Source organism: Oryzias melastigma, linkage group LG6, assembly GCF_002922805.2.
Source record: "Oryzias melastigma strain HK-1 linkage group LG6, ASM292280v2, whole genome shotgun sequence".
NCBI classification, from domain to species: Eukaryota; Metazoa; Chordata; class Actinopteri; order Beloniformes; family Adrianichthyidae; genus Oryzias; species Oryzias melastigma.
The window spans coordinates 11,676,173-11,694,075 of record NC_050517.1 but is presented as its reverse complement, the minus strand read 5'-3'; the positions used below and the strand labels follow the sequence as shown (position 1 = coordinate 11,694,075).

Sequence of the window (17,903 nt, the reverse complement as noted above, 5' to 3'; positions counted from 1 at the left end):
ACAACAAAGATATTTACTTCAATGACTATTTCAGCCAATTGAGATGACAATTCATGCTAAAGTCAGGAAATCTGACATGTGTCTCCATCTTGAATTTATACTGACTGTAAAAAGAGATGAAAAAAGGTCTCATTATATCAATATCTGTAATATGTGATGCCATCGTACTGGCGTTCTGGTCTTCTGGGATCTTTTACTCATTTACTGCAAATTACTTAAGATTTACTGGATACACTTTAAAAAAACAAAAAAGTAAAAAAAAAAAAAAAAAAAGTAAAACCAGGGGCTAACGGAAAACAATTGAGCCAACAATAAAGCCTTCTAACCTCTGCCTCTCATTTTCTTCTTTCTTCTATTCACACGTCTTCCTCCTCTATATTCTGATATTTGAAAGACATAGAGTCATAGAAATCCAGCCTGGCTCAAACCGCATTTAATAATTTCTCTCCCGTGATCATTTTACCAATGGTCAGCATTTCCATGACTCAAAAAGGATGCTACCTCTACGTCACTCCCAAATCCAAGCTCTTGATTGGTCAAAGGTCAATTTGCATTGGCTCTGCATTTTGTACGTAGAACCTAAAAACAGACGTAAAAACTTGTGTGGCGATCCGTGAACTCAAGGTTTTTGATTTCAGAGGCCCTAAACGTGCATTCACGCAAATTTCCAGACTTTTCTTGGATGGATTGTGTGTTTCCCAGGGCGGTGACCATAGCTTCAGGTTTAACAGACCTTTCAATATTGCATCTCATGCTGTATGTGCTTTGATTGGGACCTGTTGGACTAAAAAAGACATTGTAACTTATTTGTTTAGTAATAGTATCCATTCAATCAATAATAAACAGATGAGACTTTCTATAAAGCATTTAGGATTCCTGTCCAGTTTATCAAATGCTTCAACTGACCATAGAAACATCGATCTGCTTTGGCTCGTGGTTGTATGAAGACCACAGCGTGTCACTGTGTGCAGACATCCTCTGCAGCTGCAATAGGATCCACCGAGACAGTAAAAGGCTGTTTTCTGCGAGCAGCAAATACAAAAAGCAGACATTTGAATGTTTCATGCTGTTCTTAAGAATGACAGTGAGGTCAGAGGTCAGAAGTTCACTTGAAGCCTCAGCCAGAGTGCATAAAAAGCTGCTCACAGGGGATCTGGAAGAGCTGGTCTGTTCACAGCTTGATCCCAAAAAAGGAGAGTCACCGAGTGTTTAAACGATCGTCTGGTGTTATTGAAAACGGGCCGTCATCGCTAATAATTAGACAGTCCCAGATGAGCCCAGCTCTCTGTTGAAGAGTGACGGGCCTGTGTGCAAACCTCCTTTTAATATTAATGTGTTTACAGGCGGCGGCCGGGAACATCATCAACATGTTGTGGCAGCTGATGGAAAACGGTCTGGAGGAGCTGAAGCTTCTGCAGACCGTCCTGGTCCTGCTAACCACCAACACTGTTGTTCACGACGAAGTTCTTTCTAAGGTACCAAACCATCTGTTTCATCAGTTTGTGACATTTTATTCTGTATTCAGTTTCTGCTCATCATCTGCTCTGCAGTATGTTCATTGACAGTTCTTCTGCTCTGCAGGCTATCGTGTTGTGTTTTCGCCTTCACTTTACAAAAGACAACATTACCAACAACACAGCAGCCGCCACAGTCAGACAAGTGGTCACTGTGGTGTTTGAGCGGATGGTGGCGGAGGACGAGCGCTTTAAAGGTCAGCTGATGGGAACAGAGACACCAAAGACGATCTTTTCGGTTTTATTTTAAATGCAACTTACCAGCTGTGTATCATTGACATGTTTCTTAAATGCATTTTTTAATACACTTTCAGGCATTGTTGAGCAGCCTCCTCCTGTCCAGGGAAACACCAACCGCCGATCTGTTAGCACTCTGAGACCCAGCGCCAAAGATGCATACATGCTGTTTCAGGTATGTCCACATGGGGGCAGTAGACCTGTATGCATTGCTACAGCTGCCTCTGTATTCTGTTCATAAAGTTTTAGACTAAACACAATTGAAAACATGATTTTTATCTTTTTTTAAATTCAGTAAAGGAAATATGATTGATTCTTAAACCTTCTATGCTGTGAGAAGTTATTGAGTCTTCTTGGTGTCTCAAAGTTCGCTGTTCTTCCCCCTCAGTGGGATTCTGTGCGTTGATCTTTATCCTCCCAGCAGAGCTCACTGAATGCTCTTTTTCATCTGCAAAGACACAACACTCCATTGTCCTGATGGTTTCTGTATGTTTTCTGGCAGGACTTGTGCCAGCTGGTGAATGCAGACGCCCCCTACTGGCTGGTTGGAATGACAGAAATGACCCGAACGTTTGGTTTGGAACTGCTGGAGTCGGTTCTGAATGATTTCCCTGAAGTGTTCCTGCAGGTATAAATGTCTGAAAGGAAGTCATTGTACATTCCAAATACTTTCTATAATGTTACTGACTGCCCTTTTCCCGTCTCCCTGCGACGCCTTCAGCACCAGGAGTTCAGCTTTTTGCTGAAAGAAAGGGTGTGCCCCCTCGTCATCAAGCTCTTCTCGCCCAACATAAAGTTCCGACAGGGCAGCAGCAGCGCCGCTTCCCCCGCACCTGTAGAGAAGCCGTACTTTCCCATCTGCATGAGGCTACTGCGAGTGGTTTCAGTGCTCATTAAGCATTTCTACAGTTTACTGGTGAGCCTCCAGTGAGGATCAATTAGCCAGATCTACCTGTGCGGTTTTCATGTTATAGAACCAGATGTGTTTTGGTTCTGGGATGAACTGATTTGGGTTTTGAGTTCGATATTCTTTACCTAATTGGACTGAAGTTTTCTGACGAGTGTTTCTTTTGCAGGTAACGGAGTGCGAGATCTTCTTGTCTCTGCTGGTGAAGTTTTTGGATGGCGAGAAGCCGCAGTGGCTCAGAGCAGTGGCCGTCGAGTCGGTCCATCGGTTATGTGTGCAGCCTCATTTGTTACGGTGAGCAAACATAAACCTGTAATGCTACAGACACACCAGGCATGTGACCCTCGTTTAACAATCCTCGTTAAGCATATGCTCCCTACAGTAGACTTGTGCTACCCGATTCTAGCGCATGTACTCACAGATGAAAGAAGCTTGTTGCAAAATGTCAAAGAGGTGCAAATTTCACAAAACTTGTTCCAGACTTTTTCTTTTACAGCTCTATTCCAATATATGAAAGGCATGATGTTATAGAATTCTGGTCAGGCACAATCTGCAAATATAAATTTTTCCCCCTTGATCAACTTTCCAACGGTTAAAAGATGCATAGGTCAATGCGGTACTTCTAAATCCAAGTTTTGGTTTGTCAAAGTCAACTGGTTCAACTTTTAATGTGCATTCAATGGATGTATATTTTGTCTGTGGAGCCCAAAAACGGTTGAGAAACTTGCACAGCGACCATAGACAGTATATTATTATCACTGGACGGAGCGATTGAAAACGCCTTACCGCCGGTTCCACTGAAACAAAGTCAATTCAGTCGCCATTTTTCCGTGGTATGGACTAGAGAGCCAGATGTTGTTGGTAAGCTATGATTAGTCTGAGTCCTCATTTCCATGGCAACCACTCTTGCTAATCAGGAGTGAGTTTCTTAGAAAGCCACACCCCTTCCACTTAAAGTGAGCTAGGGGAGAATCTGTCAATCAAACATTTCTAAAATTGAAGGTGGGCCCAGTGGCACTACATGTTCTTATTGAGGCATCTGATTGGTCTGTTTATAACTTGAATAACTTGCAATTAAGAAAATATATTATTAAAAAAATGTTGATGTTAAAGAGAGACACCGGAGCAAGAATGGTTATTCTGACAAATAGAATGACTGATTATAGCTGTTTATTTCTTAATTGAAGTCTATGGGATTTTGGATTTCTGGAACTAGTGAGTACTTCCTATTTGGAGTTTTCTCTATTTGCACTCTATGGTAGCAACACATGAACATGTACGTTTTGAATGCAGTAACCCGGAATGTTCATATAAGTGCGTTTACATTGACTTTTCATTAGAAATGGTCGCTAAGGGTGGTCTAAACTTAGTTTAAAACAAAATTAAGGAGCTATTTATTGTAAATGTATTTTACCTGCCTGACAACTTTTTCTTTTTATTTTTGCTTTCAGTTCTTTTTGTCAATCCTATGACATGAAGCAACACTCCACCAAGGTGTTCAGAGACATTGTCAACGCTCTGGGTTCCTTCATCCAGTCCCTCTTCATCGTCCCCAATGCAGGAAACGCTGCAGCCGTCAGCGCACCAGCCGGTGGGTTACCAGACTTTTATATCCCTCAGTAGTCCTGGACTCCAAGGACCAAAGTGTTTCTGTAATTCTTCTTTCTTACTGCACCTTTGAGCGAAAATGTGAAAAATTTGCATACATCTAGTACCCAGTGAAAATGAATTTTGGACATATTGAATGACCTTTCCCCAAAAAAGAATGACATCACATCAAGAGAAACTTGAAAATGAATGGGGTCAAAATCTCTTAAAAAATGTTTTCAAATCCACTAACAAAACCAAAACACGTGTCGGGGATATTCAAGAGAAATGATTATGGGATGGCCACAGGGCCTACGACTTTGATGGCCAATTTATGGCAAAGTCTGATTTTTTTTATTTTCCCACAATATGAGAAAACAAAACTCTTTTTGAAGAATCTTCATGCGTTTTCTCACACATGCCACCAGCTTCATTCCATTTAATTCAATTCAATTTTATTTGTATAGCCCAATATCACAAAAGCAGTTGCCTAATTGGGCTTCATGATAGTAATTTTATAGAAGAAGAAATTCGGTCATAAAATATAAACAATAGTTAATTGCTAAACTTTAGAAAGGAAAAACTCCTAAAAAACCTGATTCAGAAAAAAGAAATCTTACTACAACAATCTTTCATTGACCTTAGACCACGGGAAAAAATCAACTTCAGTGCCATCTACAAATTTAAATTCCCACAAGGTATTTCAATCTTTTAGCTCCCAACTTCTCAATCATCATTGGGATGCTACTTGGAAACAAGTGTTGGTTTTAAAGTTTATTGATTTTGTGACAGGCTCTCAGAAATGGCATTTCCCTATTGCTCGCCCAGTTTTTTGCAATAACGTTGTGAAAATTCAACACATGAATCTCTGGCTTAAGCTGAACAGAACTATATGACATATGATATCAACATATTAAGGATGTGGGCGTGGTTAACAGAAAACTTCAGTTGCTAAGGAAACCCAAAAATGTATTTTTCCCGAAAAGGGAAAAAAAATGCACGGACCTGTTTGTCACCCTCAGGCGACCAAAAAATAAAATGGTTGCTATGAAGATAAACCAACAGAAAAGCTGCCATTTTAAAAGATTTTCTTTGGATCAGGGGGGTTGGGTAAGACGGGGACAGTGAGTGGTGCATTGCAGCTGTTCAGCTAATGGGTCTAAAAAGGATGGCAAGGATGGGGCGGGTAGTGACTGCTGCTTATGACTTTGATTTATTTTTGTAAGAATGATGAAACAATTCTAGTATTAAATAGAAATTAAATGCATATTTATATTCTGATTATTTTGGAAATTAAATGATATTTTTCCAAACCATTTTCAATTGATCCTTTTCCCCCACTCTCTTCCACTCTAGCTGGATCGGGTTCAGGAGCTCCCAGCTCAGCACAAGGGGCTCCTGGGACAGGGGGGGCCGGCGGCACCCTGACCACCCAAGCTGCATTCGAGTACCGTGGAATCTGGATCCCACTCATGACTGTTAGTGTTCAGGGCAGCGCCAAAGCCACCTAGTAAGAACTGTTGCTCTTCAGAGTTTCCCATTCATTTATTTGCCCTCTTATGCACAAAAACAAAATTCCAAAGGTTGATCAAGCCTGGGACGCCCGCCCTGGTGGTTAGTGGTGATGATGCCTCCAAAGTTTTGCAATTGTGACTGCTGTTAGAAACAAAGGATTTCCTCTGATCCACTAAAGATTCTGTGGCAGAAAGATAGACTAAAAACAAAAGATCACATCAGAAACTTGTCTTTTTTAAAAATGTTACAGTCCTTTTCAGTTGTGAGGGTGGGAATAATTTAATTAAATTTGCTGATGGGGAAAATGGACGACAAGTTATTTAGCTTTTCAAATATGAAAATACTGTTCTCTTTCCTATTCTTTCTTTAGCTTAGAGATGCTGGACAAAGTGGAGCCCCCCTCCATCCCAGAGGGCTATGCCATGTCTGTAGCCTTCAGTGCCCTTCTAGACCTGGTGAGGGGCATCACCACCATGATCGAGAATGAGCTGTCCCTGGAGGAGGAGGCTGCTGCTGAATTCAGAGAGACCCATCCGGATGAGGAGTGGAACCCGCAGCCAGGTAATGTTGTAGTAAAAAATATATATATCTTGATATTTCAGTGGTGCTAAGATGCTAAATAACATTTTAAGTTCATCAGGATTCCAATAATGGCGCTTTAGCGACCCCCAATGGACAACTTTATAATTGACATTCACATTTTGTAAATTTGAATTTTGGTGATTTTTTTTTTTTTAAGAATCAATCTGAGACAGATTACTGAGAACTTACAGCGGTGTTTGTTTCAGGAGCACATCTGGTGTGGGAGGAGATGGTCAGTGCTTGTTGGTGTGGTCTACTGGCTGCCCTGTCTCTGCTGCTGGATGCAAGGTAACCCCTACCCCCCAAAATAAAAGCCTTATTGAGTATTTGAAGTGGTCCTTCATTTGGGGAAGAACTCTTTAAAAAAATATGTATTTTAATTTTATATCAGTCTAAAATGTGAAGTAATGAGGTTAGTTAATTTATGAAGAATACATTTACATTTCCTCATATGTGTCAATAAAGTTATTTTTAAAAATCAGGAAAATTGAATGTATTAAATGTTTGCTGGCTGGTTTTGTTCAAGACAAGCATTCAAAAATGTTCTACCTTCTGTTGGTTTACTTTCACTGTCATTGAAGTTCATGCCACACAAGCACAAAAACGTGAGACGTATATTTTTGTGAACTTCTTCCTTCTGCCTCACAGCACCGACGAAGCAGCCACCGAGAACATCCTGAAGGCGGAGCTAACTATGGCTGCGCTGTGTGGTCGTCTCGGCCTGGTGACGCCCCGAGACGCCTTCATCACCGCCATCTGTAAAGCCTCTCTGCCGCCGCATTATGCACTGACGGTTCTGAGCAGCAGCGCTGCAAACCTCTCCAGCAAAGGTACGACTGTATCAGGAGCATCAAGGATGCACATCTACACAACAGAACATGTCAAAAAAATCAAAGCTTTGTTAGGATCAGTAAGACTTGGCTTAGGCTATGTCCAATGTGCTCTTATCAGATGATAAAGAACATTTGCTCTTGGTTGATCTGCCTTTAAAACATATTTATTCATCATGCTGTTAGAATCATTTATGGAGCTCAAAGCTGAGGTTGGAAACTGTAGTTTTACTAACTAGAAATGTCTTTACTGTTTTCTTTGATTTAATTTGTGTCACTTCACATCCATCCCTTTCGCCACGTCGCATAAATGTGCAGACAAAGAATTTATATAGCGGTTGTTCTGATTTGAATCCCTCCAAACACTTGTGTTTATTTGTTTCGTGTTGTCTTCAGCCTACTCGATCCAGGGCCAAAGCGTGCAGATCATAAGTCCCTCCAGCGAGTCTCATCAGCAGGTGGTGGCTGTGGGGCAGCCGCTCACCGCTCAGCCTCAGGGCACCGTGGTGGTGAGGATTCACAGAGTTGGATTTGTGGAAATACATTTAGAATGTCATTTTAGAATAATGTCAATTTGGAACAAAGTCAACTTAGAATAATGTCAACTTAAAATAAAGTCAATTTAGAATAATGTCAATTTAAAATAGTCAATTTAGAATAATGTCAACTTAAAATGAATTCAATTTAGAATAATGTCAATTTGGAACAAAGTCAACTTAGAATAATGCCAACTTATTATAATGTCAATTTAGAATAATGCAAATGTAGAATAATGTCAATTTAGAATGTCAACTTAAAATAATGTCAGTTTAGAGTTATGTCATTTTAGAATTGTGTAAATTTAGAATAATGGCAAAATATAATAATGTCAATTTAGAATAATATAAACTTAGAATTATGTCAATTTAGAATATTGCCAAATCAATCCATACTAAGATTAAACAGAAGTTAACCCCAGTTATGTTTATAAAAATGTAACAAAAATAAAGAATTTTAAAAATAATTTCAGAATGATGTGAAATGAGCTTCTCCTATAAAGTAGGTGCATCTCAGAGTTTCTGTTTTTATTTCTTAGGCATTTCTTTATCTTTTCATAGTCACGCTGCACTAAGTTTCTCTATTTTGACTTTAAAGTCATATTCCTGTGAACGTGGCTTTTTTGTAACACGCCTCCCATTTTCAGCTGACTGCTAAGAACATCCAGTGCATGAGAACCCTGCTGAACCTGGCCCATTGCCACGGCGCCGTGCTGGGCACCTCCTGGCAGCTGGTTCTGGCCACACTCCAGGTACTACATTCACCAAACAACACTACAAACGTGAGCTCTGCATTACACAGTCAGACGATAAATACATTTTCTTGGCATTTATACCACTCCAGCGCTTAGAGGAGCAACATACAATAATGAAAACATTATTTCAGTCACACAACTTACACAAATTTAATTCAGAAGCTAATATATTTAAATAATTTTTGTTTTTCTTCGGCATTATGATATTGCAGCATTTGGTTTGGATTCTGGGGCTTAAGCCAGCAGTGGGCGGTGCTCTGAAACCGGGTCGAGCTGTTGAAGGACCCAGCACGGTGAGTTCTCCCGCTTTCTCAAATAATTGAAAAAACGGTTTTGCTTCAAAGGTGACTCTGTGAGGACTTGTGTTTGTCGTTGGCTTGAGCAGGTGCTGACCACAGCAGTGATGACAGACCTGCCCGTCATCTCCAACATCCTGTCCAGACTGTTCGAGAGCTCCCAGTGAGGATCTGTCCTTCATTTCCTTGTTTTTTCTTTGACTCCAATTTATCCGACTACAGTTCTGAATGTCATTTTAACCAAAATCTTCCTTTTTATCGTGTTTTCTTTCAGGTATCTGGATGACGTGTCCCTTCATCACTTGATCAACGCACTCTGTTCCCTTTCACTGGAGGCTATGGAGATGGCTTATGGAAATAACAAGGCACGCACATTCTACTTCCAACAGAAATTCTTGATTTTTAATTCACTAAAAGTATTTTTGACACAGTTTATATGAAGTTTGCCCCTACAGCTGTTGCTCTCTGGACTCTTTTGCAGGAACCGTCTCTGTTTGCGGTTGCTAAGCTGCTAGAAACAGGCCTGGTCAACATGGATCGCATAGAGATTCTGTGGAGACCCCTCACAGGCCACCTGCTAGAGGTAACTTCTACTGTCCCCCGACACTGCTTTGGTACCTTATAAAGCTATATAAAAACACACACAAGCTAACTTGTTCACTTTTTATTACAGTTTTGTCAGCAGTTGACAACACTGACTGCACGATTCAAACTATATGAATATTTACCAGTGCTGTCATGTGATTCCGTTTTTTGTGCAATTAATGACTCATGAGTTGTAATTAATTATTCAAACTAATCTTTTTTATTTATACCTATTAATTTCTGCATAAAACTTCATTTTGAGGTGTTTTCATTTAAACTTGTGACACTGTCTAGCAGTAAAAGATCAAAATACAACTAAAAAAGTGGATTTATGAAGTTTTCTTATTATTACAGACTTCAAACTTTTATTTTTGCTTCAACAAGGGGTATTTTTTTTTATTTCTTGCAATTAAGAAAAAAAATAACAGATGAGAAAACATCAGGAACGCTTTTCTGAGCGAACCAAAATCTATTGATCACAAACTTCTTATTAATACCATCATACAAATGTTTTCATACCTTGTTCCACAGTTTTATTGTCATCCACGTACCCTATTCATTTATGCTAATGGCCTCTTGTTGGGCTTTATCACTTATAGTTATTGTACTGTTTTGGATTGATTCTGTCAGGAACTACAAAGTTGCACATTGATGACATCAAGGCAGCAACAAGCTTCAGAGACACCAAAACTATGCCCGGACCCCCCCCCCTTCGCCATTTTCTGGTTCTGTCCAAATCTACTAATTCCAAAATCGAGTGCACTAGAAATTTCCCAGAAGCCTTTGCGACAAATTAGCGTGCATTGATGCTCACTAAATTAGTAAATATAGACCACAATGCATTGCGGTCAAACAATTTCGAACAAAAAAATGTGTTTAAATGTATTTTTTTAACAAACCATCCTCATTTTCACCACCAGGACACAATGGAGTCATAAATAAATGTAAAATGTTCGTATTGATTCGCTTGTGACTTCATGAAGTCAGTGATGTCATATTCTGAGTTTGGAAAAATGAAAGAAATGTAGTGAGTATTGTGTCTGAATATCCTTAAAAATCCAGGGCACTATGTAGTTTTTTAGTAGTTAAGGTTAAGGAGGGATTTTAGGAACAACCCAAGAGGGATGTAAGGCGTTTCAGCAGAAAATAAAACATTCATGCAAGTAAACAGTTGGACTTTTGCTTTATATTTGTGATCACAACAATCGTTTCTCATATTAACAAACAGTAAAAAAAACACTTTACGGCTAAACTGTACTTGACTGAAACATGTACATTTTAGAGGCATTCTTATGAGTTCTTAGCTTCAAATAAAGCAAATCAAAGACGTTCCAAACAACAATTGTAAAAACTTCAGTTGCTCTTTTATTCAGAACTTTATTTGTACTGAAATAAGTCTCCCAGTAACAATGCTGGACAAAGGTTAAGGTGAACTCACTGATCCTACATAAACTACTATGTGCATGCATGACAGGAAACACGTGACTCACCTGTAACATAATACAAATATTTTTTCTACTTTTTATTACTTGTGATCATTGACTGTTAATGAGAACTGGACTGAGTGGCCCCTCCCTCCTTGCGTTCCAAACAGGAAATACCTCCTGGCCCTAAAAACACAAAATCTTAGACTTCTATAGAGAAATTAACAGCCATTACTCAGTCCTTCTATTTGTTGGAATTACCTTTCTGACTCTGTTACCTTTTATTTAACAAGCTCACTGCTGATTGGTTAGAGTGGTTGCCATAGAAACATTGACTCAAAGCAATCAATGCCTACTGACAAATTCTGGCACCAACATTGCGACTGAAATGACTTCATTTGACTGGAGCCGGGAGTAAACCATTTCCATTTTCTATGGGTGACATCACCCTCACTCACTCCAGTTCTCATATACAGTCAATGCATGTAACAGAGTCTGATGAAAGTTTTTCTTCACACTCTCTCTTTATTTCCTTTTCTTTTGCACACCTGCTTGCAGAAGGTAAGCTCAGACTCCAACAGCCGTAAACTATCTTACATTTACATCCTTGCTCCCCTATTATTCTCTCGTTCCCTTCCAGCCTGGCACACGTTTGTTTGAAATGAGGCACCGCTGCGTTGAATGTGTCCATTGCTCTGCTGTCACTGTTTGATTGATTTTGTTTTGTTTTTGTCACGCCAAGTCTGTCACAGAAGCAAAAATCTGAAGCTGCCCCTGCAAAATATGCTCTGATGACATGATTTTTATCTCTTTAAAGGCTTGGTCACATTCAAAGCTGTTGTAGGTTTTATCTGGTGTTTTTTGGTACGAAAGTGATCTAAAATGTGACGCCTGAAGGATCATCTGAAGCTGTGAGGTTACATTTTTGACATGACAGTCATGTTTTTATAGATCTATGTTGATTTTTAGGTGGTTAACTTCATTATATTTTGATTTGAAGCACATTTGTAGTTGTATATGCACAGAAATAATTATAAAAATGCTCAAGACAATTATGACTTCACAGTGTCTTTAAACAAAAAAAAAAGATCATAACTGTTTTTAAGCTGTTTGGATGGCATTTAAAACTTTACTTTTTATTTGACATACTTAATCTGTAATTACACACCTATTGGATTTCTATAAGATGAAAATTCATTCAGAAAATAGACCTCTGATAATAATAAATATGAAGAACTTCTGCTGGGGGCGGGGTCAGTAACCCCATGAAAAAGACGAGTAAAAACATGAGACATATTTTTTAAACTTTACTCGATAGTTGATGTTTTAGAGGCAAAAAAAGTTTTTCCTCTATAATCTGAAATGTATCATCTTAAATGAAAAAAGAAAGAAAAACGTCTGTTTAGTCTCTTCTGTACTGTGCATAGCTTTGCCTTTTCACGTGTACCTATGCTTCCATGATTACAGTTTGTCTGAAAGGAATCACTGTGTCTTTCCCTCATACTGTGACATTCTCTTTGTCTTTATTGCTGCTAAATATCAACAGATCTGTCTCTGCCAGAACGTCTCCATGCATTGTTGTGTTCTTCAGGTCTGCCAGCATCCAAACTCCAGAATGAGAGAGTGGGGGGCGGAGGCGCTGACGGCGCTCATCAAAGCCGGACTCGCATACAAACACGACCCTCCTCTGGCTCAGAACCAGGTGGGGAAGGTCTGAAAACGCAGAATCTGCTGCTGTCAAAGCAGATATTTAGCTTCACCTTTTCGAAGACTTCATTAAAAACAAAATGCTTTATTTATTGTGACTTACATTGCAGATCATTCGTTAAAATTTCTTGTATTTGAATCTAATGTGTCAAATAATTAGAAACGTCTCTGTCAATTAATCTAGAACAGATAAAAAGTAAAGGTGCTGCACTTATTTAAGAGTGAGACTGTGTATAACTTCTAGAACAGCTACAAGAACTCACTGCATCCACCGAAAATCTCTGATCATCTATTTTCTTATTTGAGGTCTCACTCTGATCATTTATTGATCTATTTTAAAATCATTCCGTGTTTTTTTTTTAAATCACAATTATGCTGTTTTTAAGAAAAATCCAAGGATGTACATTCTATAGAGTGGCTGTAGTTCAATCGAAATTCACCTCTCGTTTGTGGGCGGGGCTGTTGGTGTGAAGCAACCCCGCCCCCCTTCCCATCTCAGTCGGGGAGTGAGGCAGTACGCTTGTGGCCTGCCTGTTGTATTTTACGATCTTTTTTTTAAGAACTGCATTTCTGCTCCTAATTCTTAATGATTTGAATAAATAAAGCTTTATTTTTGCTTAATCTTCTTTATATATGTGCTCTATCATCAGAAAAAACAGCATGTTTAAAAACACAATTGTTATTGTAGTGGGTCTATAAAAAAAGGCTTTGAGAACATTTGGAGGCAGAAAAAATCAAAAATTGAATTGAATCTTTTTCTGTAATTGTTTTGGTTTAACCTTGTTTCCTCTTCTAATTCCGAAGCGTCTGCAGCTCCTGCTGCTGAACCCGCTGAGGGAACTCTCCAACGTTCTGCATGCAGACATCCGTCAAAAGCAGCTGGAATGTGTCCTTCAGATCCTGCAGAGCCAGGGGGACGGCCTCGGGCCTGGCTGGCCTCTTGTTCTGGGTGTCATAGGCGCCATTCGCAATGACCAAGGGTAAGATGGCGTTTCTTTTTTTTTAAATATATATTCCATGTAAAAAGGTGAGAACCCGAACCATCTTTTTTTGTCTTAGAGAGTCGTTGATCCGAACAGCCTTCCAGTGCCTGCAGTTGGTGGTGACGGACTTCCTTCCCACAATGCCTTGCACGTGCCTCCAAATTGTGGTGGATGTGGCCGGCAGCTTTGGCCTTCAGAACCAAGAGCTGAATATCAGCCTCACATCTATTGGGCTGCTGGTGAGACAAAGCAAAACATACATTTTTTAGTTGATGTACATACAGTGAAGCTCTGGCGTTAATCCCCAAAAATTGGCACAGGATGAGAAGGGTTACTGCGTTCATTTTGCTGTGAAATTCGGTCAAAAAATGCAGACAACACCAGATGAACATTTCAGGATTTATTGAAATTTTGGGAACATTGATCTGATCAGCACTGGCAGTGAAGGTTTCTTTTCTCTTTGAAGCATCATTAATCTCCATATCAAAAATCCTTGTCGCTCGTACCTTTCAGCTTTTGCTCAATAATTCAAGTTCAACCCAGTTCTTCTAATTCATCGCTCCCTTTCTCCACCAGGAAATAGTCTGCTCCCTTTCTCCACCATGAAATAGTCTGCTCCCTTTCTCCACCAGAAAATAGTCTGCTCCCTCTCTCCTGCTGTCTTCCCAGTATCCTTCATTGTGCATCCGCCATTTTGTATTGCAGTCCGAATCTACAATTCCGAAATCGAGTGACCTAGAAATTTCCCAGAAGTCTTTACAAAAATTAATGTGCATTGATGCTCAATACATTAGCAAATATAAACCAAAATGCATTGTGGTTCATCGATTTTTGCGGCAAAAAAAACTTGTTTTAATGTAATTTTTTAACAAACCATCCACATTTTCATCATTTGAACACAGTGTAGTCATAAATAGACGCCATGAAATGTTCGTTTTGATTCTAATTTTACTTCCTGAAATCTGATTGAGGTTTAAAAGAAAGAAAAGGAAAAGTAGTGAGCATGGTGTCTGAATTGCTTTTATATACTATAGAGTCCCGCAGTATGTCGTGTTTTAGTAGTTAGTTAGGATTTAGGGTGGGAATTCAGACAAAGCCCATATCTCTGTAATCCAGTTTGATGATTTGCTGTGTTAGTCCAAAGAAGGACAAATAAAAGAAAAATAATAATAAAAAAAGACAAAATATCATAAAGTTAAGGAGGAGAACAATGGGAACAATCTCCATTTTTTTGTAATGGTTTCGGAAGGTGCTTCTTCTTCTGCGTTGCTGTCAGTAGCAAGTGCTGATACGCCTCCAGTGCCCTCTAGTGGTCGCTAGCGGGAAAAAACACTAAAGGGCAACTGGTTGTCCATCCATCCATCCATCTTCTTGACCGCTTCTTCCCTTTCGGGGTCGCGGGGGTGCCGGAGCCTATCCTGACTACTGATGGGCGAAGGCGGGGTACACCCTGGACAGGTCGCCAGTCTGTCGCAGGGCCTCAATCACACACACATTCACTCTCACATTCACACCTAGGGGCAATTTAGAGTCACCAATTAACCTATGAAGCATGTTTTTGGACAGTGGGAGGAAGCCGGAGTCCCCGGTGAAAACCCACGCATGCACGGGGAGAACATGCAAACTCCACACAGAAAGGTCCCAGCCGGGAGTCGAACCGGGGCCTTCTCGCTGTGAGGCGAGAGCGCTAACCACTGCGCCACCGTGCAGCCCAAAACTGGTTGTTATTGGAAAAATAATGAATGTATATTAAATATTGAATGTCTATTTATATTTTTAAAAAATCTGATATAAGTCACTTCTAAGTAAAAGTTGCACCTCTGGCCAAACTATGAAGAAAAGAAAAATGCAATTTTTAAAATACGCCTCAAAATATCTGACAGGAGCTCTCCTCTTTCTGATTCAAATCCTTAAACTTTCTTTTTCACAACTCTATTTGCCTTTTTAGCAGCAAAATTCCTACAAAACACACATCTATATTTCTCTGTTACTTTTCTGCTGATCCTCTCAGTCACTGTTGCAAAACTCGACACATCACGAGAACCGCTCTACTGTAAATTGTTGCAAATTAGCACAAATATGCTTTTCTCAGCTTTAAGAATCTGTTGGAATTACCTTAAATTACCTAAATAACTACAGTTTTCTGTCATCGTCAACAGCTCCAGGGTTAAAGGGTTAAGCCTCTCTTCTCCTTCTCTGTTTCTGCATAAAGTGGAATATTTCAGACTACTTCTTCCAAAGAGGCGAAGCCATCACCCAGGAGCTGGAGAGGGAGGAGGAAGCTCAGCAGAAGCAGGCCCAGGAGAAAGGAGAAACCCTCAACAGGCCCTTCCACCCCGCTCCTCCTTTCGACTGCCTTTGGCTGTGCCTGTACGCCAAGCTGGGCGAGCTGTGCGTCGACCCGCGGCCCGCGGTGCGCAAAAGTGCCGGACAGACGTTGTTCTCCACCATAGCTGCTCATGGGACGCTGCTGCAGCAGCCTACGTGGCACATTGTAGTCTGGAAGGTAACGACGTCCACAAAAAAAGGTTTCTTCATTTAATTTGTCTTATATTTCCTGTGAAGATAATAATCCGTTGTGTCACACAGGTGCTGTTCCAGCTGCTGGACTGTGTGAGGACATCTTCCACCACAGCAGATAAGGAGAAGATCGAGTCTGGAGGGGGAAACATCCTGATCCACCACTCGCGGGACACTGCAGAAAAGCAGTGGGCGGAGACGTGGGTGATGACTTTAGCTGGGGTGGCGCGCATCTTCAACACAAGGCGCTATCTCCTCCAGAAACTAGGTGATTATATTACAAGAGCTGGTAACACTTTATAATAAGATTCCTCAACAAGCTTTATTAACACATTAACAAACATTATTAATCTATTTATAGAGTGTTAGTAAGACATTTATTAGTATAAAAAGACGAATAAGGTTTATGAACATACTTGGTAAGATTTATTAACTTCAACAGTGAAAGCTTTGTCTACAGAGGCCATATTAATAAACTTCTTACAAGCTTAACAGATGTATTAACTATTTTTGCCAACATTATATTGAGGGTTATGCAGCACAACATCTGAAGTGTTACCAATTATATATTTTTAATTCCCGGTAAACTATATTTTTACTTTATGAAACCATTCCCAGAGGTTTTTTTTATTCTGATTATGCCAATTTTAGATAAAATAAAATGTTGTTTTCTTCTGGATATTCTCTGCAGAGCTGCAGGAGCTCATTAGAAATTTGCCTCTTAGTTTTGAGCTAATTTCCCATCAGCCCTCTGTTTACACTCACTATAGAACCGCACAAGCCCAAGTTAACATTAGCATAAAAAAACTGTGATCAATAACAGAGCTATCCAGCTGTACAGTTTTGAGCCCCATGGGAGCTCAGACGAGGAAAACAAAGACGTACATGGATCTATTTGTCTGAAAGTGGATGCAGAGTAATTAGAGCGGATCTTTTGACCCGCCCATCACAGTTGCTGTGTCACAAACCGCAGGTTTTCACCTGCTCCCAATTCATCACCATTTGAACAAAGAAATATTCAGAAAGTTTAAATCTTAAATTATTTTAAATATTTCCACCATCATGAGAAAAATGCTACGAGATCATGTTAAAAACATTTTTCATTTGAGTGGGTCTTTAAAGGTTGTTAGACTACAAAAAGAGGTAGCCAGAAAATAGGAAAAGAACTCTAATTTTAGGAAGAAATCACTAGAAAATAGTCGAAGTATATGTTCATGCTGCAAGTATTTATACTTTTATCATGAGATATCAAAATCCACAAATAAGGAGTTCCACACAAAAATGAAAAAAGTGAATAATATGCTTAAAAAAGCTGTCGGATAGAATTACATAAAATAGTATGTTATACAGCCCCAAAATAAGTATTTATTTGCTAGTTCTAAGCAAATAGTTTGTTTTTTGTGAGTTTTTACTCCTAAGTGTTGTTCATTTTGATTGTATTGACAAAACATTAGTCTAATAAGTGGAAATTGCTCATTTTAGAATAGAACAAAGTTAGAATATAATATTAGTATAAGTTGGCCTATCTTAATAAATCTTCATAAAGTCTTAAATTGTACTTATTTTTAAAATATCAATATTACATTTTAATAGATTTCTTCTCATGCCCTTAAATGTTAAAAGTTGTCTCAAACGACACGATACGATAATCCTCTATTCATCCCGTAATTGGGAAATTCCAACATTTCAGCAGCATTACAGGTAGAATTAGAGCAGGATAGTATGTACAGAACAATAAAAAGGTCGTAAAAATTTGACGTGCCACATACTTACAAAAAAAAAACCTAACAGTGCAAGAGAAAATAAAAAAAAGTAATAAGGAGGTTTTATGTGACTAAACTTATTCTTCTTCTTTTCCTTTGGGAAAGAAAGAAATTGGATATTTATTTTCGTGGGAGAAACGAAGACAGGCTGCCGGCTCTTGG

General features: G+C 39.4%; 1 protein-coding gene and 1 long non-coding RNA gene across 5 annotated transcripts in view; one reads left to right on the top strand and one right to left on the bottom strand.

Annotated features, from left to right (window-relative positions):
• The window catches only part of mon2 (MON2 homolog, regulator of endosome-to-Golgi trafficking), a 448,157-nt gene that overhangs the window by 17,373 nt on the left and 412,881 nt on the right, over positions 1 to 17,903 (top strand). For 2 of the 4 annotated variants that reach the window (XM_024282090.2, XM_024282092.2), the window contains exons 4-26: positions 1,344 to 1,475; positions 1,582 to 1,711; positions 1,829 to 1,926; positions 2,254 to 2,379; positions 2,473 to 2,667; positions 2,828 to 2,952; positions 4,110 to 4,249; positions 5,602 to 5,755; positions 6,131 to 6,321; positions 6,549 to 6,630; positions 6,991 to 7,172; positions 7,569 to 7,681; positions 8,356 to 8,460; positions 8,676 to 8,756; positions 8,849 to 8,922; positions 9,034 to 9,124; positions 9,241 to 9,342; positions 11,327 to 11,329; positions 12,360 to 12,470; positions 13,280 to 13,455; positions 13,535 to 13,697; positions 15,671 to 15,964; positions 16,048 to 16,246. In XM_024282090.2, the coding sequence (XP_024137858.1) occupies positions 1,344 to 1,475; positions 1,582 to 1,711; positions 1,829 to 1,926; positions 2,254 to 2,379; positions 2,473 to 2,667; positions 2,828 to 2,952; positions 4,110 to 4,249; positions 5,602 to 5,755; positions 6,131 to 6,321; positions 6,549 to 6,630; positions 6,991 to 7,172; positions 7,569 to 7,681; positions 8,356 to 8,460; positions 8,676 to 8,756; positions 8,849 to 8,922; positions 9,034 to 9,124; positions 9,241 to 9,342; positions 11,327 to 11,329; positions 12,360 to 12,470; positions 13,280 to 13,455; positions 13,535 to 13,697; positions 15,671 to 15,964; positions 16,048 to 16,246 (3,067 nt within the window). The remainder of the gene's footprint in view (positions 1 to 1,343; positions 1,476 to 1,581; positions 1,712 to 1,828; positions 1,927 to 2,253; positions 2,380 to 2,472; positions 2,668 to 2,827; positions 2,953 to 4,109; positions 4,250 to 5,601; positions 5,756 to 6,130; positions 6,322 to 6,548; positions 6,631 to 6,990; positions 7,173 to 7,568; positions 7,682 to 8,355; positions 8,461 to 8,675; positions 8,757 to 8,848; positions 8,923 to 9,033; positions 9,125 to 9,240; positions 9,343 to 11,326; positions 11,330 to 12,359; positions 12,471 to 13,279; positions 13,456 to 13,534; positions 13,698 to 15,670; positions 15,965 to 16,047; positions 16,247 to 17,903) is intronic. The other 2 variants (XM_024282091.2, XM_024282093.2) reach the window with 1 other exon arrangement.
• On the bottom strand, positions 79 to 1,027 carry LOC118598837. Its single transcript, XR_004948014.1, has 2 exons — positions 907 to 1,027; positions 79 to 784 (listed from the first exon to the last, which is right to left on the bottom strand). It is a non-coding gene; the product is annotated as an uncharacterized LOC118598837 (long non-coding RNA).